The sequence below is a fragment of the Ochotona princeps genome, chromosome 1, assembly GCF_030435755.1.
Source record: "Ochotona princeps isolate mOchPri1 chromosome 1, mOchPri1.hap1, whole genome shotgun sequence".
Classification (NCBI taxonomy): domain Eukaryota; kingdom Metazoa; phylum Chordata; class Mammalia; order Lagomorpha; family Ochotonidae; genus Ochotona; species Ochotona princeps.
The window spans coordinates 82,744,410-82,768,106 of record NC_080832.1 but is presented as its reverse complement, the minus strand read 5'-3'; the positions used below and the strand labels follow the sequence as shown (position 1 = coordinate 82,768,106).

Below are 23,697 nucleotides of genomic sequence, written 5' to 3'. Positions count from 1 at the left end.
CCATATGGGATCCTGGTGCGCTCAAGGCGAGGACTTGAGCCACTAGGCCACGCCGCCGGGCCCTGACTTTGCCTTTTAAATGGCCCTTCTGCCTGCTCCTTTCTCCCATCTTCCCTTTCACAGAGAGAGAGGGGAGGAGAGAATGCTTTCTGAATTTAAATCAAGTAAGTCTCCCAGGTGAGCATCTATTTGTATCTTAGCTTGCCTGGGACAGGTTTTCTGCTGTTGTCCAGGTATAATTGAGTTGCAATCTTTTCCTTCTAAAAAAACTTATTGGATGGTCACCCAACAACAGACTAAAGAAAGAGGCAAAAGATGGACTTGCTTGTATTAGTGTTCCAGGGGTTGGGGTATTAGTGTTATGGGTGTTGGTATATCTGTGGAGGCAGGAAGAGATTTAGAGGGGCAACTTGTGGGCTTTTAAGCTGGCATAGAAGTGCCCTGGGAAGACTCCGGCTTTGTGAGCTGTGGGGGTCAATCCCAGGATTCTGTCCTGGGGAAGGAGACAGGCTGGTGGGGCTTAGAGAAAGGTTGCCTTAGCCCTGTGCTCACCCCGCACAAATGCAGAAACCACAAACCATTAGGGTGCTCAGCGTTTATATTGATTTTTTTGTTTGTTTCAGGATGTGAACAAGTCATTGGTTTATTGTAACATCACAGTGTACTGGTCCTCCCTACAGCACTGCATTTGTAGCTGCCGTCAATTACAATAGCACGTGTATAACGCACATTTCTCTGAGTTCTATTTAACAGTGGTAAATTCTTTTTATTGAGAATGACTTTTCCAATTTTCCAGAAGCCAGCACCCAAACCCAAGTATCAATGGTATATTACCCTGTATTGACATAGGTACAATATTTTCAGATTCTCAAAGGTTTGTGTATATATATATATATACATATATATATATACAAATATAAAATATATATATTTATATATTTGGCATGAAACAAGAAAATACTAAGGTTTAATACCACCCCAGGGCCCTAGCAATATTTGCAACTATAACACTGATCACTGTGAGACAAATGTTGGTTGCACAGCATCCTTCTCCCTTTGAGGTTCCTTTTCTCCATCCTCTGCCCAACACCAGCAGGTCAAGCAGATCAACGCAGTGTGTCTTGCTCACTCAGAAGTGGCAATCGCTCTGGAGGAAGAACAGACTCCAGTTTCTGCCAGCGTGCCGGCGGCCACAGGATATGTGTAGCGCGGGCGTGCAGAAGTCCCAGGGAAACCGGCCCAAAGGAATTACTGTCAAAACTGTGTCCATGGTGATCACCTTCGACCCAGATGTGACCACGGGGGACTCTGACATACCGGTTTTTGTGTCCAATGGTTCTGATAATATCTCCTTCAAGAGCAATCACTCGCTTAATGATTTTCTGCTGTGGGTTTTTAGGAGACACCAACGACACAATGTCACCACGTTGAACTTCAAAATTCCTCACTTTCCAGTGGTTCAAAAGTACCACATCAGGTGACCGGCTCCCCCCAGGATTCAAAGAAGGTTGCATTGATGTGCCTTCCACTCTCGCCACGCAGGCAACTCGGTCCAGCAAAGTCACTGCCACGGGCACTGCCACGAAGAAGCCTTTGCAAAAGGCCGTGCAGTATCTTTTCACCCATCCTTGAGACTGGGCCATACCCCTTCTCACGCTCTTCCTAGTTGAGAAAGGGGTAAGTGGTTAATTTGTGCCCTTGCCCGATTGAGCCAAACTTTCCACATCCCTCAGGTCTCTGAATTGATTTTGTAAAGCTGGTTGCGGCCCTCTGTTGACTGAGCCCCACATAAGAATCCCCGAGCTCAACAGAGTCGGAACTGTGTGATTTCATTTTCCACCTGACGCTCCTCCTAGCACCTAGGTCTCGGGCCAACTTCTTGCCTGAGCCCTGCTTGGTGCCAGGAGAGGAAAACGCATCCAGCGAGGTCCTAGGAAGCCTCCGCCAGCCACAGCAACGGCCGCACGCCCTCCGCCGGGGACCGCGAGCTTTTTTCTTTTTTTGGTGAGTTAGGAAACCACGTGCAGGGCCCTCACCCCCAGCCCCAGCCCCCACAGCGGGCGCGGCCAGAGTTCCGCCTCCTCTCCTCCCCCCCCCGCCCCCACGCTTACTTGGTGGGGTCTCCTGGTTTCGGTCGTTCACGTCCCGGGTGAACGAGGCCCTGCACTTTTGCTTTGTTAGGTCTCAGCGTCCCTCACGGGGTTTTACAAAGTCCGCGTAATTAAATGGTAATCCGAAAAGCTGTGCTGCGACATTTTAGGTTGCAGAGCAAGCCACGAGGTCTAAGGAGGTCACCTGTTGCCCAGCTGCTGCCCCCAGCGGCCGGGAGGCCCCGGGTGGCTCTCCATTGTCCCCAGGACGCACGGGGCGCGCGGCCGAGCGCTTCGGCATTCCTCCTGATGCGCTCCCTCCCCCAGCGAGCCAGCCAGCTGAGCAGGTCGCCTTAGCAGTCATCTACCAGAAAAAAGCAATCTGATCTTTGGTAGCCCCGCTTCACTAGTCAGCTGCAATATGAGTCAAACTCGCGTTTCCTGAGTTATAAATACTTGCCGAGCCCCACCCGGCTGAGAAATGCTCACAGCTCGTGTTTCGCCCCCAGGTGACCCCTATTTGGAGCGTTTCTCGTGGTGTCCAGGGTAAAATGATCGGGCGAGAGAGTGCGGTGCATTCCAAACTGCTGAGGAGAGAGAGAGAGAGAGAGAGAGAGAGAGAGACTGACTGACTGACTTTATATCCGACTTAAAAATGCTGAAATCCTTCCGATGAAAATTCCGTGCAGAAGGTGGCCACGCTGAGTGTGTCTTTGGCAAGACAAAAAGGGGCATTTGGCAGAGCCGTGGGCTCACATGCATATCAACAAGGGCCACTTTGTCGGCTGGAAACCACTTGACAGTCCTGTGCTGGCTCTACTGTAAAGTTTGAAGGTTGACCTGTATAGGGAGCTTAGAATTCCAGCCTTGGGGATTCTGGGTTTGGGTTCCAAAGCTGCGGGCGACAGGAGGGAACTGGATGGGGGAGGAGAGTTCTACCGCTGACTATGAACTCTTACATTCAAAAAATAAATAAATAAATAAATAAAAACTGCCTCTTTTCCCTGTTTTTTTTTCTTGGGGGGGGGGTGGAGGCAGAGGAGAGCTGCATTTGGTGGTCCACTCCCCGAGGGCTCAAGGCAGTTAGTTGATCTAGTTAGCTGACAGGAACCCCCCAGTTACTTGAGCCCTTACTGCTGTTTTCCAGGGCCTGTGGGAACCTAGGGTGACACAGAGTTGAATCTAGGCACTTCAGTGTGGGGTACCGGGTACCTGCATCTTAACTGCTAGACCTAACCTCAGCTCCACTTATCTTAAATTTAAAAAAATCTAAGAAAAGCATAAAGGAGAAGAAAAAAAATCCTCTATTATCTAGAAATAACATTTTCATGAATGGATGCACATTTAATTCAAACAAAAAGTGTGTCCTAGCTGCTCCACTTCTAATCCATAAGGCCATCCTTATGGCCTGGGAAGGCAGCAGGACGGCCTTAGTTCTTGGGACCCTTTTCCAATATGGGAGACCCAGAAGAGGCTCCTGGATCAGTTCATCTCTGGCTGTTGTGGCCATTTGGGGAGTAAACCAGCAGATGGAAGATCTTTATCTCTGTATCTCCTCTCTGGAAATCTTTCAAATAAAAATAAATCTTGGGCCCGGCGCGATAGCGTAGTGGTTAAAGTCTTCGCCTTGAATGTGTCGGGATCCCATATGGGCGCTGGTTCTAATCCCGGCGGTCCTGCTTCCCATCCAGCTTCCTGCTTGAGGTCTGGGAAAGCAGTCAAGGACGGTCCAAAGCCTTGGGACCCTGTACCGGTGTGGGAGACCCAGAAGAAGCTCCTGGCTTCAGATTGGCTCAACTCTGGCCATTGCTGCCTGGGGAGTGACTCATCCGACGGAAGATTTCTCTGTCTCTCCTCCTCTTTGTATATCACACTGTATATAATCTTTAAAAAAGAAGAAGAAAAAATGAAACCACTATACTTAAGCCAGTTGAAAACCTAAGTCCATTCAAAATGCCTGAATAGGAATGATCAAAGAAGCATCATTTTGCAACTGCCAAAAAGTAAAAGTGCCCAAACAGATGCATCAATAGATGAATGAATAAATACGAATGTCAGTTATTCAAGAACTGACAACAAAATTGGCAATGAAAAGGAATGAAGGATTGCTAGGCTTTTAGATGGATGCTGAAAGTAGTATACCAGTCACAAGAAACTGCGTGTATCTGGTTGCCTTTATATACAATGTCCAGAAAAGATACATTTTGTAGAGGCAGAGAGCCCATTTGTGGCTGGCAAACTCTCATGGACATAGTGTTGCCTTTGGAGTGATGGTTACACTGAAAATCGAAGAACTGTACAATGTAAAAATGTGAATTTTATGATGCATGAGATTTTGTCCCAATAAGTTATTCTGCCTAATTTTTATTTTTAAAATTATTATTATTATTATTTTAAGATTTATTTTGTTTTTATTGTAAAGTCAGATATACAGAGAGGAAGAGAGACAGAGAGAAAGATCTTCCGTCTAATGATTCACTCCCCAAGTGGCCGCAACGGCCGGTGCTATGCCGATCCCAAGGGTCCCAAGGGTCCCAAGGCTTTGGGCCGTCCTTGGCTGCTTTCCCAGGCCACAGGCACGGAGCTGGATGGGAAGTGGAGCTGCCGGGACTTGAATTGTGGCTCACATAGGATTCCAGCATCACAGGCAGTGACTTTATTCACCATACCACAAAGCTGGCCAAAAACCTTTATATTTTTCAGAAAGCTTTTTGTCTCCATGTTTCTCCCCTATTCTTAGAATCTGAAGATGCTCTCCAATTGTTTTCTATTATCTTTATCATAAAATTCACATTTTTACATTGTACAACTCCTTGTCATGGCGGTGTGTCTGTCTTCTCACGTATAAACAGGTGCTAGTACCTATGCTGTAAGTCCGTGATGCTGGATGTGGACCCTGCGCAGTCCCTGCATCGCTGTGGGCTGGGAGAGACTGGGAGAGATCCGTATGTGTTGTCATCTCTGATACTGTGGTGCTAGAGGGTCCCTGAGTCAGTTCTGCGCATGGCTCTTCCCCAGCTCAGTCTTGGTACCCTTGCCAATCTGATTGACCTGGCACAACGCAGTCTACCTTCCTTCCTCTTCTCGCCCCTTCTTAGAGTTGCTGTAGAAGTGGAAGGCAGAGGTTGAAGATGCGGCATCCCAAGCCTGCCCACACTCCCGGCCAGTCTAAACCTACAGAGGGACTTGCTGCTATTCGTCAGCAGCCTCCAAGGCTCCACTTTATTGTCCGAGGAGAAGAGCAAGGGCTTACTGAGAGGACAGGGGTCCAAGGAAGCTGCCCTAAAAGGGCTCAGATAATGTGAGGTCTGACAAATGTTAGTATCCCAGCCTTCTCTGGGCACCGGGAACGGTCAACTGAAAAGTGGGGACACCCTGGGGTCAGCTTCCCCCACTGACAGCAGCACAACTCAAGGCTGGGCATGAGAGCTGAAAGATCTTTGTGGTGATCCTGTTTAAAAAGTGCCTCACACTTGCTACTATGTAGGTGGTTTGTGACATTTGGGCTTTAAGTTCTTCTGACAATATCCCAATATTCACACAAAACAGGTTTGAGCAATTAAAGCACCAGAGATCTGTTCTGTCTCATTGCTAGTCATCTCACCTGAACTTCTGGGGAGAGAGCTCCAACTGCAGGCTGTGGGATGAGAACTACAGAATGCCCCAAGCCAGGGGCTAAAGTGCTCTAATGGAAGACCTGTGTGCACGCTTGGTCTCAGGAGGGGCATCCGACACTGTTAGAAACACCAGCGTACTTCAGTAACTTTTGTCGGTGGGAGTGCTTAGGAAAAAGATTTAGGCTTCTTCCTCCCAACTCGGTCACCCCCTGTGCCCCGCCCTCTCCCGCTGTGAGAGTGTGTGAGGGTAACCGAGTAATACTGCTTTGTCAGCACAGTTGTTCACTAATGGCTTTTTGCGCCCAAGCCTGGGTGAGCAGTGACGTGGAACTTGCAAGCTTCCTCCTCCCCCAGCCCCAAGATAAAGTGAAAGCAAACAGGCGTTTTGGAAAATTACTAGTGTTCTTCCTCACGCAGGCACTGGAGAGAAGCAGGCAGCAGATTCGTTACATTTAGCTTCTTATTGCTTGCACTTGCCTGTTTCCAGGGCACACAGTTTGGGGGAAAAAAGTTTCTGCAGTTTCCTTTTTGAGTAAAAACTTTCCAAGGCTTTTTTTTTTTGTGTGTGTGTGTGTCAGGGGAGGCTCTAACAGGCGAAAGCATCTGAAAGGGGTATTTTACATTTCTACGAGAAAGATAATTTATTTTAGAACTAAAATGAGACATTTACCCCATGTCTATTTATGGCAGGCAGTAATGTGCTGGTTTTGTTTTGTTTTTTGAGAGAAACCTGGCAGTTCCCTATAGTGGCTCTTACAGCTTCAGATTCCAATCCGACATCCATCGCTTCCTGTCGGAGGCATTTTATTTTGACCAGCAATGTGCCACCCTGAGACGAGATTCAATGGGGTCCATGTTCAGGCGTCTCTTATTTCTGGTTTCTTGAAACGGAAACAAAGGCTGAAGAAAGACATTACCGTGGCAACACACCTGCCAACTTCAGCGTTTATCTCCATTTATTTCATCAGCTTGAGTCTCCAGGTCGGTGGGCCGGCTCATTTCCACTGGGTTTGATTGTTGGGTGGAGAGTGTTGTTTATGCATGGAGGTTTAAAGGTTGGGTAAGTGAGAGAGCAAGCCTCCTGAGAAGTGGGGGTCACTGCACTGCTAGATCGCGGCACATAATGCATGCTCAGTAGACTTGTTAAGCGGGACTGGTAGTATTTTTCCCTCTATAGAACTAAAGTATTCACAGAACTTTCAAGACATAACCCATCATTGCCAGAGCCTGCATGTGGGGGATTAGTCTATTGAGCTATGGTGTCAGCCTCCCTCCCCCCAAATGAAACCTCTAACAGGAATGAGGAAGGAGGCAGGAACAGCAGTGCTATCTAACAGAAAGGTGAAGGGGTGAGGTTGGACATGAAGTGTCAGGTGCAAAGATGGTATTTGGGGGTGTTCAAGAAGCAGCTAAAACCCTGCAGGTGACTGCACAGTAAGTGGTTGGAGCAACAAGTGTTTGGTTTGGGAAAGACATGTTTACTTGACTATGTTACCCTGCCACATTTGGTGAAGTGCAAATTAATTCTCCCTACCCCTGGCTGCCTGCTTTTCTTCTCCAGAGGTAACTGCTGTTCCCAGTTTTGGAGTATTATTCTACAGATATTCTGCACCTATGTGGGTACTTCAGAAAGTTCAGGGACAAATAGGATTAAAAGGTAAACTTATTTGGGGGCAAACAAGCCAAAATCTTTGTGGTCTTTTTTTTTTTTTTTAAAGATTTATTTATTTTATTACAAAGTCAGATATACAGAGAGGAGGAGAGACAGAGAGGAACATCTTCCGTCCCATGATTCACTCCCCAAGTGAGCTGCAACGGCCGGTGCTGCGCCGATCCGAAGCCAGAAGCCAGGAACCTTTTCCGGGTCTCCCACGCGGGTGCAGGGTGCCAAAGCTTTGGGCCATCCTCGACTGCTTTCTCAGGCCACAAGCAGGGAGCTGGATGGGAAGTGGAGCTGCCGGGATTAGAACCGGCGCCCATATGGGATCCTGGCGCGTTCAAGGCAAGGACTTTAGCCGCTAGGCCACTGTGCCGGCCCTGTGGTCTTGTTATAATCCCATTTCCATGAACTTTCTGAAGCCCTCTCATGTTCTCCTGTCCCCAGGAGACTTTAATTAAAAAACCACTTTTTGTCGAAAGGCAGAGAAACACACACACACACACACACACACACACAGAGTGAGATACAAGGGACAGGAACTCAGCTTCTCCCACATGGGTGACAGGGCCTTAAGAACTTGAGCTAGGCACAGTGGCCTAGCGGCTAAAGTCCTTGCCTTGCAAGCACTAGGATCCCATATGGACGCTGGTTCTAATCTTGGCAGCCCCACTTTCCATCCAGCTCCCTGCTTGTGGCCTGGGAAAGCAGTCAAGGACGGCTCAATGCATTGGAACCCTGCCACCACATGGGAGACCTGGAGGAAGTTACTGGCCCCTGGCTTCGGATCGGGTCAGTTCTGGCCATTGTGGTCACTTGGGGAGTAATCATTTGGGTGGAAAATCTTCTTCTCTCTCTATAAAATATCTGACTTTGCAATTAAAAGAACAAAAACGAAACAAACTTGACAAGAGACGCATCAGGATGGGAGCTTGCACTTGAACCCAGGCTCTCCAGTATGGGATGTGGGCATTCCAAGCAGTGGCTTAACCAGCCCACCAAATATCTGCCTCTGGTATTTCTGCTGAACAGCCAGGAGGCTTGCTTGTATCCAGGATAGAAAAGGATCACTTCAGTGATGTGAGGATCTACTTTGGCAGTAAGGGTGGATCCTTTTTCTGAGCTAGGGCAGGTAGGAGGCAACAGAGATTTCTGAAGCTATCACTTAGCTGGTCTTCAGTGTCCTCAGCCTGGTGGCAGCGGAGACCGTGTAGAGAGGCAGCATGGTCAGTGCAGACACCAGGGGCATCGAGGTGCAGGATGTCAGGCCCTGCGTGGATGCCTGTAGCTTATGGCAGAGAGTCTGTTGGAGGCTCAGCACCTCCACCTCTGACCCAGCTTCCTGCTGACGCAGATGGGAGGGGAAGATGGTGACTCAGGTGCTTGGGCCCCTGCCACCCATGAGGGGGATCTGGATGGAGTTTTGGGATTGTGGCTTCAGGCTGGCCTAGCTCCAGACCTTGTGCCCAACTGGGGAGTAAATCAGCAGGTGGAAAATTTTTTTCTGTGTTGCTCTGCCTTTCAAATAAATCAGAATAAAGCAAGTCAACATTAAAGAAAAAAAAAATCACAAAACAGGGGGCCAGCACAATAGCCTAATTGACTAGTCCTCTGCCTAGAAGCACCAGCGTCCCACATGGGCGCCAGTTCATGTCCCAGCTTCTCACTTCCCATTCAGCGGCCTGCTTGTAGCCTGGCATGGCTTAAGTCTTTGGGACTCTGCACCCATGTGGCAGACCTGAAGCTCCTGGCTCCTGGCTTTGGAAAGGCTCAGTTCTGCCTATCATAGTCATTCGGGGAGTGAACAAGTGGATAGAAGATATTTCTGTCACTTCTTTCTGCAAATGTGCCTTTCCAATAAAAATACAGCTTTATTTTTCTTCTTATTTTTTAAAATAATAATTACATGGTTGATTAGGTTGGGAAGGATCAAGGTTTAGAGAAAATTGGGTGAATTCATTGCTTCCAAATTTGCTATTTCTTTTTGCTGTTCCTGGGACAAGAGGAGAAACAAAGGGGAAAACCACTCATGACTTTCGACATCCCAGTACCCAGGGATGAGGAACCACCACCTCATATCAACCCAGAGTTTCAATGTGAACAAACTCCGAGGGTTCTGTCCAATGGCTTGGATAGTTCTGAAATTCTGCCAGTTTCACCAATCCAAGGATGTCACCCTCCCAATGTCCAAAAAATACACCTTTAAATAAAAAAGAATGTCACAAAACAACCAATCCAAAAATCAATGCAAAAAAATTTATTTTGATGATTTATAAAAGAAATCTCATCAGAGCAACTTAAAGCTATTTACACATTTAAAAATAAATTTACATAGCTATATTCACATCATGTTATACCAAACAGCTTTAATTAAAAGGTTACATGTGGTGTTAAGCCCAACACAACATAAATCAAGTTTTAAATTCCATAAGTGTTCAAAAACCACCAGAAGAAAGTCCAGAAAAAGACTGGAAAAACATGATTTTAGGAACCAAAGGTAAAGATGATTGCACTGGTTTTGGTTGATACGGCCTTTAAAAGTCATTTTAAATTTAAACTGCAAACAGAAGCTTACATAAAGAGATTTTAAAAAGTGAATAAAATTCCTTAAGAAACATTCTAGGGTAGCTCAAGAAACATAGAAATTGGAAATTTACATTCTGACCCATGAGAAAGCAGTTTTAATCAGAGATGGTATTTGCGATTTATCTGGTTTGAGTTTTCTCCAGCAGGTTACATGCCAGCCAGCCTCGCTCTCTGTTGGGCACGCAGAGCAGCAGTACCAACCATCCTAGCTGGCTCTCAGCGCTCCCACCTCCTTGCGCAGGACCTGCCCTGGGAGGCAGGGTAGCACTCTAAGGCTTGGCACCAGCCTTGCTTGCAGGCTGCCTCAGATGGCTGCTCCGCATGCACTCCCTGAAGCCAGGGAGGCAGTGCCTGGCGGCTGCCTGGGCACGCTTCCCTCAGCCCGCTTGCCAGGGTTATGCAGTACCGTGATCTGGCAGCTCCCTGGGTGCGGCAAGCGGGAGGCCTGGCTGTCAGGTGAGATAACAGAAAATAATCTGCACAAGGAAAGCAGTCAAAAAGCAGTTGTTCCCCCAGCACTGAGGATTACTGGATAGTTTCATGAAGCAGAGGTGAGGGGGGCAGGGCCTGTTTCAGCTCCTTCCCTTAGGTGAGGCCCTTCAAAATAAGCACAAGTCCTTTACTTCATGGCGCTGGACTTGTAGCCAGGTGTGTGAAACTAACACAGGGCCAGCACAAGTATTGTTAATCATTAAAATAGCTAATTGGCTAATCTGATAAGTAGTGACATTTCATGATTATAGGCCATGAACATTTAATACAGGTATAATTTTTTCTTGGTATTTAGACTGTTCACATAGCAAAATAGCAAAGGCACTTTAGGTTACATGATAAATAAAAATACATTAATACAGATAGGATTATTTATTGGTTCCTTCAGTGTCCATGTCCGTGGCGATTATCGAGAGCCCAGGTCTGTACTTCACCTTTGGCGAACAGTGTGAAGAAAATGGCACCAAATACATTAATAGCAGCAGCGATACAGAAAACAATTTGCCATTCTCTGACAGTGTTCTGTACAGAAAGAAAAAAAATCGCAGGTAAAAATTATTGGCAGTCCACTTTATAAAAACAGTTGGTTATAGGAGTATGTTCATTGTAGAATTAGTATTCCTAAAAGCCCCAAAGTTAAAACAACCCAAACGTTCATCAGAACTGTAGTGTATTCTGTTCAAAGGAATATTACACAGCAATGAGGTTGAAATAAGCAAGCTATGTCATAGATCCATCTTACAAATAAAATGTTTAGCCAAAGAAGCTACAGGAAAAGAGGACTTTGAATGGTTCGATTTATATGAAGCACAAGCAAATCAAATCAGGTCAACAGGAACCGATGGTGTTGCAGGTCAGGATGTGGCGCCCCCTAGTGGGGTTAAGAGAGACTGGAGGGAGGGACTGAGTTTCTTGAATGAGTTCTGATTACACGGATGCATTCACACTAGGAAAATCTAGTTCTACACTTATGTCTTAAAAAAATGCATTTTATGTTTCAATTAAAAAGCCTATTGAGAGCAAAAGGTGTGGTGTGTTTCTGAATCATGTGTTAGTACCAAAGTTAGGCCTGCATGCCATCTCAGGCTCATCAAGTTCAGGTGTGAGGGCCTGGCACGTTGGGTCGGAGGGAGGCCTGGTCAGGGAGAAGACCTTCAGTGGCACACAAAGCACAGGTGAGCTCTGCCCAGACAGCAAAGGTCACTCCATGTACAGTCCAGTAACATAAAAACACATGTTCTCTGAATTTCTGGATCACATCACCACTTTCAAGAGTTGGAATTTCTGCCTTAGACAGAAAGCTGTGCATTCAAAACCAACCAACCAACCAACCAACCAACCAACCAACCAACCAACCAACCAAGCAACCAAGCAAACAAACAAACAAAAAGAGGCAGCAGAAAGAAGGGAGTAAGGAACCAGAAAAAATCATTTAGGAAATAAAGGAAAAAAAATACAGAAGGAAAGGGACATGCCATGGGTTTTACGTGTGTCTGAGATGAACATGTTTTAGTAAACAGTAAGTGTCACGGCGGGACCAGTGTTGTCGTGCAGTGGGTTGAAGCTGTCATCTGCAGTGTTGGCATTCCATACGAGCACTGGTCTGAGTCCTGGCAACTAATTCTAGCCCACTCCCTGCTAACATGCCTGGGAGTGACTGGGCCTCTGTCAGTGACCTGGAGAAGCTGGCCCAGCCCTGACTGCTGTGGTCATTTCAGGGAGTGGCAGAAGGAAGATCTTGTCTCCAATTCTGGCTTTCAAATAAATACAATCTTAAAAAAAAAAAAAAGGTTAAAAACCTATCTTAAATATTACTGAAAATAAATTTAGATGTGTTGCCATTCTGGAGGAAGAGTATGTCAATAATGACATCTTATTTCAGAAAGAAAATGCTTGCCACAGTGTCCTAGGGTTTCCTAAGACAAAGTTTCTTTGTGTGGACTTTGGGATAATAATACTTCATTGTTACTTGCAGTCATTGAGTGACTTGAAAAACCGTACCAGAAATCTCACACAACATCCAGCTTGTGCAAAAAATTCTACCGGTTTTGTAGAGAATGCTATTCTGTTTATAACAAAACTGAACCTCAAATGCATTTTGAGTTTTAATTATTTATTCATACTCTGGTTTCTGAGGTAGTGCAGCTGATTTTAATTGCAAATGATTGCGATTGTGAGGTTAGGGTGTGCTTCTCCTTTAATAACACGAAACGAATGCTGTCGCGTAGCTGCAGTGCACGTCCACCTGACAGCCGTGCGAGACTTAACTGAGGAATCCACATTGCCTTCCCAGGCGTGCTGGCCTTGTCAGCGGGACAAACACAACACGTGCTGCTGTGGTGACTGTGTCCAACAAGAGAAAGCTGCTCACACTGAGAGATGCAACTTTAGGGAAAGACCTTATGCAGGAACCTTTCAAATTAAGTAAGAGCAAGTGGTCGTGGGGAGGCACTGGGTCACTCAGGCAAGACATCAGAAATGGTGAGCATCTGGACAGATGGGAATGCTATCTGTGGTGAACAAGTATGTCTGAAATCAGTCTATTGGACAGTTAGAAAGTCTGCAAGTATATACTGAAATTCCAAGGACATGCTATTAATTCAATTTTAAAAAGTCTTTTAGAGGTTAGTCTCTTAAAGAATAAATTCTAGGGGCTGATGTGATGGGATTCCCATAACGGTGCTGGTTCGTGTTCCAGCTGCTCCACTTCCCATCCAGCTCCCTGCTTATGGCCTGAGAGGCCAGTGGAGGATGGCTCAAGTACTTGGGTCCCTGTACTTGCATGGGACACCCAGAAGGAAGCTCCTGGTTCCTGGCTTTGGATAGGCTCAGCTCCAGCTGTTGTGGCAGTTTGGGGAGTGAACCAACAGATGGAGGATTTTGTCTCATTTTTTACTGTGAATCTGCCTTTCCTTAAAAATAATAAATCTTAACAAAAAGAGAATGTATTCTATCACTCCTTTAGATATCTTAAAAAGAAGAAAACAAGAATTGGAGGGAGTCTCCAGGATTAGTTTATTCAGATTTAAAATAATTATTATTTGAAAGGAAGAGGGCAAATACGCACGCAGGGACGACAGAGCTCCCCCACTCACTGGCTCACTTTCCAAATGGTCACAACAGCCAGGGCTCAATCCAACACCAGGAGCCAGGAACTCACGCCAGGCCTGCCACGCGGATGGCAGGAAGGCGATCTCTGCTGCTTCCAGGCTACACACTGGTAGGAAGCTGGCATCAGGAGTGCATTCAGGACGCAGACACAGGCCTGTGGATATGGGATGCAGCCACACCAGATGCCCACCCCTATTTTAATTTCTTACATAGCACAGACAACATTTCAAAATGATGTGCTTTGTTCCCGGGTCCATGGATGCACTAAGGTGGACTTTGTCATCGAATAGACCTTGAAAGGTTTTTCTCAATCCTGGTACAACAAAACCAACAATGTCTCAGGGCTATTAAAACCACTCAAGTAACGCCTTTCCTCTTCCTGGGCCCCGCATGGTAGACTAGTGGCTAAAGTCCTTGCCTTGCATGTGGGTACCTGTTTGTACCCCGACTGCTCCACTTCTCTTCCAGTTCCCTGCTGTGATCTATGAAAATAGTCAAGGATGGCCCAAAGCCTTGGGACCCTGCGGGGAGACCGAGAAGTGGCTCCTGGTTTAGGATTAGCTCAGCTCTGGCCGTAGTGGCCACTTGGGGAATGACTCAGAGGATGGAAGATCTTCCTCTCTGTCTCTCCTCCTCTCTGTAAATCTGACTTTCCAATAAAAAATAAATCTTAAAAAAAAAAAAAAAGGTCAGAGCAGCGCTGATCTGAAACCAGGAGCCAGGAACTTCCTCCAGGTCTCCCACACGGGTGCAGGATCCCAAGGCTTGTGGCCATCCTTGACTGGTTTCCCAGACCACAAGCAGGGAGCTGGATGGGAAGTGGAGCAGCCGGGATTAGAACCAGCACCTAAATGGGATCCCAGAGTATTCAAGGCGAGGACTTTAGCTGCTAGACCACTGTGCTGGGCCCATAATAAATACATCTTAAAAAAAAAAAGCGAAACAAAACACTTCCCACATCGGGATCTCTAAGGCGTCATCCCCCCTGGCTGGGTCCCATTCTCCGCTGCTTTGCAGGCTATCAGCAAGGAGATGGATCAGAAGTGCAGCACCCAGCACTGGAACTCCGGCTCACATGACACAAGACCCTCTCTGTTTTTGTACAATTACAGAGACAAAGTCACCACTTTTCCTTTAGCAGCTCTTCAAACACATGATGACACCTTTTATTTCGTCCCAAATTCCCTGGTCCTTTAAACGGTTCCCATTTACACAGCGGTTCCAATTCACTCTCCCGTGATTTCCTGACTTTGCCTTCATGGATCTAGTTTTGAATAATTTCACTTTGATAACTTTTACATGTCCAAATCAAACATAAATAATCAGGAGAAAGTTTCACAAATTTTAACCGCTGTTTTGGTTTTAGAGGTTCTTCTTTGTAAACATGCCTTTCCAATGAAAACAAATCTTTATATAAAAAAGAAAATTATATACTTTCAAATCTATTTGGGCATTTATTTTATTTTATTTATTTTTGTGATTAAGAATTTCAGAATGGGCCAGTGTTGAGATGTAAGCATGTTAAGCCTCTTCCTGTGACACTGACTCTGGCTTACAAGTCCCGGATGCTCCATTTCTGATCCAGCTTCTGCTGCACCTGGGAACACGGGGGAGGACAGCCCAAGTGCCTAGGCCACGTATCCATGTGAAAGACCCAGGAGGAGCTCCAGGCGCCTGACTTTGGCCTGGCCCACCCCTGGCCATTGTGGCCATTTGGAAATTGAACCAGATTTTCAGAATAAACATCTAGAATTTTTTTCCTTAAAATACTTAAAGTTTCTAGAATTAGAAGACAAATTTAAAATCCATGCATATGGAGTTTTTTTTGAAACAAAGGAAGTTTGTGAAATACAGATGCTATGAGAAAAACATGTACACATTTCAAAGTTTTTTTTTTTTTTTTTTTTTTTTTGCATCACAACACATTTACATTTGAGTTCTATCTTTCACTGAACTTTGGGAACTTCCCTTGTGTACTCAACTTTGGCAGAGGTGAAGCTCCCAAACCTTTGTGGTGTATGAGCAAATTCTCTACTTACATGGTGGGTTAGGCTTTTAGCAATGACGGGGCCAATCATTCCTGGAATGGTGGCAAATGTATTTGTGATGCCGAGGAGAATGCCAGCATACCTGTGGAAACAGGTGCACACAGGTTGGTCATTGTGTCACACATCAAGCAGCTTCTTTCAACAGATACACCGCCTTCCAGGTTGTGCTCCTGTGAGCCCCAGCTGAGGGGGGATCTTACATCCAGCTGTTGAAAAAGCTGCATTTCAATCATTAGCATTTTAACATTACACAAAAGAACACCCCAATCACCTGGTCCCCTTCTTTCTTTTCAAAAATGTTTCTTTGTTTTTATTTGAAAGGTAGATTTACAGGGAGAAGGAGAGAGAGGATCTCGCACCTGCTGCTTCATTGCTCAAATGGCCACAGCAGCCGGAGCTGAGCCGATTTGAATCTGGCTCCCAGCTTTGCGTCTCCCATGTGAGTGCATCCATGTGACTCATCCTCTTCTGCCCTCGCAGGCCATAAGCGTGGAGTTGAATAGGAAGTGGAGCAACAGAGACCAGAACCAGTGTCCATGTATGATGCTGGTACCACAAGACAGAGGATTAGCCTGTTGAGCCACTGTGCCGGTGCCAATACCCTTTTTAGAGTGATCTTCTCCAAATGTCTACACCTGATAGGGCTGGACCAGGATGAAGCCAGGAGCCTAAAACACCCTGGTACTTGAGCTGTCACCTCCTGCCTCCCAGGGTGCACATTAGTAGGAACCTGGAATCAGAAGTGCAGCCACAACTTGAATCTAGGGCATCCTGAGATACATTTTAACCACTATACCAAACACATGCCCAACATAAAACTGTTGAAAGTGAGGCTGGTATTGTGGCACAGTGGGTAAAGCTGCTGTTCGTGATGCTGTCGTGTCCTGACTGCTCTACTTCTAATCTAGCTCCCTGCTCATGTGTTGAGAAAAGCAGCAAATAGGGCCCAAATGTTTAAGTCCCTGCTACTCACATGGGGGACCCAAATGGATCTTCTGACTTCAGGTTTTGGCCAAGCCCAGCCCTGGCCATTGCAGCCATTTGGGAAGTGAACTAACATTGGAAAATTTGTCTCGTCCCCCTCTTTATCTCTGTGATTCTGACTTGCAAAGAGATAAATGTCTTAAAAATTGTCAAAGGTGAAAAAAGCACTTATTTCTCAATAACAAAAATGAATTATGTCTAATTATTCCACATGTTGATCATCAACGTTAACTCTTTAGTAAACATCCTTAACTAATTTTTCTAAATGTGTATAGTTCTAGCACATTATTATAGATATGGAACATTATTATAGATATGGACTATTATAGATATGAAAATGTAATTTTGTAATTTTATTTTTCCACTAATTAGATATTTGCTTATAGGCAAATGTTTGCACATGGTCCAAGCAGTAGATAAGCTGGGAGGCATTTGGATGCAGTGAGCTAAACTGCCGCCTGCAACGCTGGCATCTTGTATGGGAGTCCAGTTTCAGTCCTGGCTGCTCCACTTTGGATCTGCTTCCACATTAATGTGCCTGAAAAAAAGTCAGCAGAGGATGGCCCAAATGCCTGGGGAGACCTGGATGGAGTTCCTGGTTCCAGGTTTTACCTGGACTTGACCTAGCTGTTATGGTCATTTGGGGAATTAGACACCAGATCACAGATTTTCTCCCTTAAAGATTTATATAGTGAAAGAGTTACAGCAAGAGAAAGGAGGGGGAGAGAGAGAGAAAGAGAGAGAGAGAGAGAGAGACTCTTCCACTGGATCACTCCCACATGGCTGCAACTGATGGGATGGAGCCAAGCCAAAGCCAAGAGCCAGGAGCTTCCTCCAAATCTCCTCATTGGGTAGCAAGGGCCCAAGCACTGGGCTATCTTCTGCTGCTTTCCCAGGTACATTAGCAGGGAGCTGAACTGGATGTGGAAAATCCAGGTCTTGAACCTGTGCCCACATGGAATGATGGCATTATAGGTGGTGGCTTTACTTGCTGGGCCACAATGCTGGCCCCCATCTAACCTTCTTCCATGAAGTCTTTGGTATCTAGTTCAGTTCACATTGAACTGTTGTTTCAGAATCTTTATCATCTTTAAAGTTAGAACCACATGTGTGAAGGTAAAATTATGTTCTAATTTAAGTGTGATGATTCTCAGTCCAGTCTCACCATACGTTTGTTTTATTTCTTTCCGCCACATCCAGGGCCCAGGACAACCCATGCACTCATTCAGGACATGCTGACTGAAAAGAAGTAGCATGTGACATGGATCGTCAAAGCCCCAGGCTCATGGGATCCTGGCTGCAAAGACCATGCACTTTGTTCCCTATAGACAGTGGCTTTAAAAGCTGCAGGTCCCGGGCCCGGCGCGGTGGCCAAGCAGCTACAGTCCTCACCTTGCACACCAGGATCCCATACGGGCGCTTGTTCTAATCCCGGCAGCTCCACTTCCCATCCAGCTCCCTGCTTGTGGCCTGGGAAAGCAGTCGAGGATGGCCCAAAGCCTTGGGACCCTGCACCTGCATGGGAGGCCTGGAGGAGATTCCTGGCTTCTGGCTTCGGATCGGGGCAGCACTGGCCATTGTGACCACTTGGGGAGTGGATCATTGCATGGCAGATCTTCCTCTCTGCTTCTCCTCCTCTCTGTATCTCTGCCTCTCCTCCTCTCTGTATATCTGACTTTGCAATAAAAATAAATAAATAATAATAATTAAAAAAGCTGCTGGTCCCCAGGGCTGGCACAATAGCTCAACTGTCTAACCCTTCACCTCTAAGCGTCTACAACAGGATTCCGCAGATTTAGGTTTGATATTTTGAGAACAAAATTAAAAGGTGGTGAAAGAATCACATTTTAAAAAAAGTTAAGCAAACAATCTATTTTTCATTAAAAAAAACCCGAGCACATACAAAATCCAATTAGAGCCATAATTTTTTTTTGTGATACTCAGTGTTATTAAAAAATAAAATTCTGGGGTTGGTGCTTTGGCTTACATGGCTAATCTTGCACCACCAAGAGCCAGCATCCCAGATGGGCGCTGGTTTGTGTTCTGGCTGCTCCACTTCCCATCCGCTCCCTGCTTGTGGCCTGAGAAAGCAGTGGAGGACCAAGGTCTTGGGACCCTGCACCCATGTGGGAGACCCAGATGAAGCAGCTGGCTCCTGGCTTTGGATCGGCCACTTGGGGAGTGAATCAGTGGACAGAAGAGCTTCCTCTCTGTCTCTCCTTCTCTCTGAAAGTCTGCTTTTCCAAGAAAAAGAAATAAATCTTAAAAAAAAAAAAAGGAAATAAAATTCTGGTCTGATGTTTTACTTATCTTTATAGTCTTATTGTGAGGTAATGCAATTTCTATCAGTGCTTAGGATTCTTAATATCAAGACTGACGACTGATCTGAAATCTTTCTCTCCATTTTGGAAGGAAAGATGCCTAAACAAAAACAAAAACACCACCCTTCTCCTCCCCCCACTAACTCAGCCTGTCTATAAGCACCAGACTGTGTATTCAATCCCTGGCATGAGTCAAGGATCTTTGTGACTTATGCCCTCGCGGGAGTGTATCTTAAATTAACCAAGCTTGGCAGGATCTATTTTTTTTTAAGCCATTAACACCTTGGCACTAGGAGTAGCCAAATGCAATGTTGCCAGGTCTTTTCAGGGACAGATATTAAGTGCAGATGAATGCTGTGAAATTCTAAATGTCAGCACCAAGAAGCTCATTCAAGTATTCATGTCACATGTGGCCGAGAAGGGCAGTGAAAGATTGGTGACTGCCTGGAAGAAAACATGTTGTAAAGGCTCCATCTGGAATACTAGAGCTTTGTGGGACTAATACATAAAAGTCTATCCAATTCTCCATAAAGTGGGTAATGTAGTTATCCAGAGAAAATATCTATTTTAAAAAATAAAAATATAAACATAAAAATAATTTAAAAAAAGAAAATATTTTAGTCTGGAGAAGAAAAAGCTCAGAAAATACCAGGTATACATTTATATTAAAATAGGAATACTGCTTATGGAAAGTCTTTTGTTAAACATGGTTGTAAGTACTATATATATGTATGTGCATATGAAATTTTATTTTAATAGTAAAGTCAACCTTATGAGGTACAAGTTATCTTCATTATATGAATCACAAAAGAATATAAAATAGTAACCAATTTGATTTCAATCAGTACTTGATATTATGAATTCGGTAAGCAGGAAAGATGAATTTTCTCAGACTTAACTTTTCACAAGAAGTCCCTGTGCAAAACTGAACACATTAAGGTTCTGTGGTCCTCCATGACAGCCAGCTCCTCTAGGCTAGCAGAGGACATCGAGTGCCTTGCCATAGGACGCAGAGTAGAACAGGTTGGACAAATCTCCTGGCCAAGCTTTGCAGCATGTTCCTGGGTCTGTGGATGCGTCAAGGTGGACTTGGTCAGCCAATAGATCTTGAAAATATTTTCTCAGCCCTGGTGCAATGAAGACATCTCAGAACTACAAAAACCACTCAGGTAACACCCTCAGAAGACTCTTCCCACATTGGGGTCTCTAAGATGTCATCAAATGACTGTCCCTCATCCCCAGGTGCTGATGTGGTTTGACAACAAGAAATGGCTCCTCCCCCTTCCTCTCTGTGTGGACATGGAAAAAAAACCCAAAAAACAAAACTGAAACTTTCTAATTAGAGGTATCCTTGGGCATGCCTCCTTCTCAATTATGTAAATAATATTAAAACAAAAATTAAAAAAGTAAAAAGGTTCTGTGGTCCTTGAGAATTCTTTTTCTAACCACTAACAGTGTTACATTATACAGGCATTCAACTGTTGTAAAGACAAAAAGTAACTAAGCAACAACATGGTCACAACATTGGTAACCCCCAGCTGGCCAAGACACTGGAAACTAGTAACTGGTGTTGTTTGAACCAAGACTAAAAGCTCAGCTGAAGAGATACATGAAAATCTAAGGAAGAAAAAGACTTTACTAAAATGAGATTATACATATTTTCTTTACAGCTGTATAAACTTTTTCACTTTATTAGAAAAGCAGAGATACAGAGACAAAAAAAGAGATAGAGATTTCCCATCTGCTGGTCTCTTCCCCAACTGCCTGCAATAGCTTCGGGAGGCCCAGGTGCATACCAGGAGCCAGGAGCTCACTCCAGGTCTCCCAAGTCAGTGGGGGCACCCTCGCACATGAACATTACCTGCTGCCGCCCAGGGTGGGCATCAAGCAGGAAGATGGACTGAAAGCACAGGACTCAAACCAGGCACTCCAAAGTGGCATACAGGCCTCCCAAGCAAAATCTTAACTTCTGTGCCAACTACAGCTGTGTAAGTTTGTTCATAGCCATAAATCTAATGTTTAAGTCAGCTGAGAAAAGAGCAGCTTCATTTCATGTGCATTTAGGCACTTGACAGCCTTCTAACTCTGTGATTATTTGCTGGTATCATTCACATTGCTGAATTATTTAGGATCACACATATCTAGATAACTGCCTTTTTGACTTACAAGATTTTAGGGTCTTTAAAACAATGTTTTAAAATCATCTGCAGGCTGCTCGATGTATACTTCATGATGGACCTAGTCAGCCAAAGACTACACAGACACGGGTGGGGACTATGTGCCTTTCACTTCTGTGTCTTCAACATGTGGTCCAGTGCTTGGTATGAATGTTCCACGATCAGGTCTGCTACTCAGCTACTGAAGACCCGAGTGGAGTTTCAAGGTACTGGCTCCTCCCTGGCCATTGCAGTCACATGGGGGAGAAAATCAGCAGGTGAGTTTTTTCACATTCTGTCTCTCCTTCTTTCTCTGTTATTCTTTCATAGAAATAAAATAAATCTTTACATAAAATGTGTTAACATATAAGATCAATGCAGAAATAGGTTTTTTTTAAGCAAGATTTTTAACAAGGTACTGAATATGAAAGTTTACTTCTACTCTTCCATTCACGCAATTGAACAACTGAGTACTGCCTAGGATCTGGTGCAGGACCAAGTGCTGGGTGGGAGCACTGCAGGATGCAGGACAAACCGGGCCCATGCATTGTCCACGCCCGTAACCCAGAGCTTTGGCTTAAGTTACCTTTTACTTCAAATGGCTTCCTATAGAGTCCAAGGCCAAGTGCTGTCAGTACTCTTCCCGGGTTCCCTACTGGCAAGGTCTCTCAGCACTGACACTCCTATTTTCTTAGTATAATCACACAAATGAAAGGCTTAGTAAGTGCCAGCCGGGGTGCCATTCTTGTGCCAAGAGCTGTGGGTATATCGGATTTCTTAGTCTGAAGGAATTTAAGTTCAAATCATGGAGATAAGAAAGATAAAATGGTTATCTACCACGGTGAGGTAGTAACCAGTCACAGACACATCTAGGAATGCAGAGAAGAAAGGGAAAAAGCAGGCAGTGAGAGTCAGGAAGGGGCCCACAAAGCACTGAGAAGTGAACTGGGAAGGACTTAAATGGGGGATGGCACTACCAGGATGGCCCGAAGACGTGGCAGGAGGCACCCCGGCGTGGCCAGCACTGAGAAATGAACTGGGAGACACTTAGATGGGGCAAGGAACTGCTGGGCTGGGCGGCAGATGTGGCAGGACTGTGGCTCAGGCACAGCAGAGGCTCAGGCAGGCACTGGGGTTGCCAAGATGCTAGGCTTGCGAGCTCTTGTTGGGCTTTTCTGTAGAACTAGAGAATGGACAAAGGTGAGGCGTGCTGAGTACAGCTCATCGAGGAGTGTTTACTGAAGGGACAGGAGATGGGGACTGACAGCAATTACATTTTGCTTTCATCATTTATTAGCTATGAGTTGAAGTCAAATCATTTGACTTCTTTGCACTTGAGTATTCTTAGCTATAAAATAGGGCAAGAATACTATAGTTAAAACTAGTTAAAAGCATAGAGTGTGTTTAAGTATGAAACACTTCTGTGGAAGTGATCTCTATTAAGTGCTACACAAATATATTTACACAAAGATCACCTAACAAGCTCTTTCTTTGTATTTTTCCACCTGATTACATGCATGCCCTCTATGCGCTAAGTGCCATGGTGCTATTACCCAAGGATGGTGGGGTAGTATTTGTTTCCAGAGTTTCCTGTTCTGAGTGGAACGACAGTGACAATGCGTCACTGCCAAGTTCTTATGCAAACAATATGTTCTTGCGAACAAAGCTGACGGTTGTTAATAGTTTTAACTCAAACAACTTAATGAGCAGATGTTTAGCTTAGCAGTTAAGAAAGAAGCTCGCATTCCATGTTGACTTCTCACGCCAAGATCTTAGGTGCAGCAGTGTCGGGTTCCTGACACCTGTGTGGGAGACCTGGATTTAGTGGTTGGCTCCCAGCCTCGGGCCCGGACTCAGCTGCTGCTGGACCCTAGTATTAATCCAGGGGATGCAGGATCCCTCCCTTTTTCTGCTTCTCAAATAAACAGAAGTGAAAACAAACTCCATGCTTTGATCATGTACTCTGAAATCTTGTAAAGAATTCACAGTTTAGTGGCTAAAGTCCCTGCCTTGCATGTGCTGGGATCTCAAATGGGCGCTGGTTCATATCCCGGCAGCTCCACTTCCCATCCAGCTCCCTGCTTGTGGCCTGGGAAAGCAGTAGAGAATGGCCCAAAGCTTTGAGACCCTGCACCTGTGTGGGAGACCCAGAAGAGGCTCCTGGTTCCTGGCTTAAGATCAACTCAGTTCCAGTTGTTATGGCTACTTGGGGAGTGACTCTGCAGATGGAAGATCTTTCTCTCTGTCTCTCCTTCTCTCTGTAAATCTTTCTTCCCAATGAAAATAAATAAATCTTTAAAAAATTAAAAACATTTTTAAAAGGACTCTTAAAAAAATTTCAGTCATTCCTATGGTAGTCAGATTCATGGATGCAGAAAGTAGGGTGATGGTTGCCAAGGCCTAACAGCAGAGGGCAACGAGAAGTTAATGTTTAAGGGGCACAGTTTCAGTTGCAGAAGTTGAAAAAAATTGTTGGGATGGTTGGTGGAACTAGCTGCACAACCATGTGAATGTAGTTAATGTCATTAAGTTGGATACTTGAAAATGGATAAAATGGTACTTGTGTTATACAAATTTCCTTCAAGAAATTCATGGAAAAAAATGAGTATGATAAAAAAAATGATGCATGAAATTA

The 23,697-nt window shown here is 45.1% G+C and overlaps 2 protein-coding genes and 1 long non-coding RNA gene across 7 annotated transcripts in view; 1 reads left to right on the top strand and 2 right to left on the bottom strand.

Moving 5' to 3' along the window:
* Window positions 1–932: 932 nt before the first annotated feature.
* On the bottom strand, window positions 933–2,525 carry LOC101520489 (mitochondrial inner membrane protease subunit 2-like). The gene is made up of 2 exons (XM_036494013.2): window positions 2,112–2,525; window positions 933–1,662 (listed from the first exon to the last, which is right to left on the bottom strand). Exon 2 carries the CDS (start codon window positions 1,641–1,643, stop codon window positions 1,107–1,109), a length of 537 nt encoding a protein of 178 aa, XP_036349906.2. The 5' UTR covers window positions 1,644–1,662; window positions 2,112–2,525; the 3' UTR covers window positions 933–1,106.
* A 274-nt stretch (window positions 2,526–2,799) lies between these two features.
* On the top strand, window positions 2,800–23,504 carry LOC131479879 (uncharacterized). Its single transcript, XR_009245140.1, has 3 exons — window positions 2,800–2,911; window positions 19,881–20,075; window positions 23,137–23,504. It is a non-coding gene; the product is annotated as an uncharacterized LOC131479879 (long non-coding RNA).
* SLC17A5 (solute carrier family 17 member 5) overlaps window positions 9,608–23,697 on the bottom strand; it is a 45,916-nt gene continuing 31,826 nt past the window's right edge. For 4 of the 5 annotated variants that reach the window (XM_004580551.3, XM_058661411.1, XM_058661380.1 and 1 more), the window contains 2 exons: window positions 15,593–15,683; window positions 9,608–10,964 (listed from right to left, as the gene is read on the bottom strand). In XM_004580551.3, coding sequence (XP_004580608.1) covers window positions 10,827–10,964; window positions 15,593–15,683 — 229 coding nt within the window. In that variant the 3' untranslated portion in view covers window positions 9,608–10,826. The remainder of the gene's footprint in view (window positions 10,965–15,592; window positions 15,684–23,697) is intronic. The other variant, XM_058661390.1, reaches the window with a different exon arrangement.

Coding starts and splice junctions, on each gene's coding strand:
- LOC101520489 (XM_036494013.2), bottom strand. CDS start 1,643: ATGGCCCAGTCTCAAGGATGGGTGAAAAGATACTGCACGGCCTTTTGC.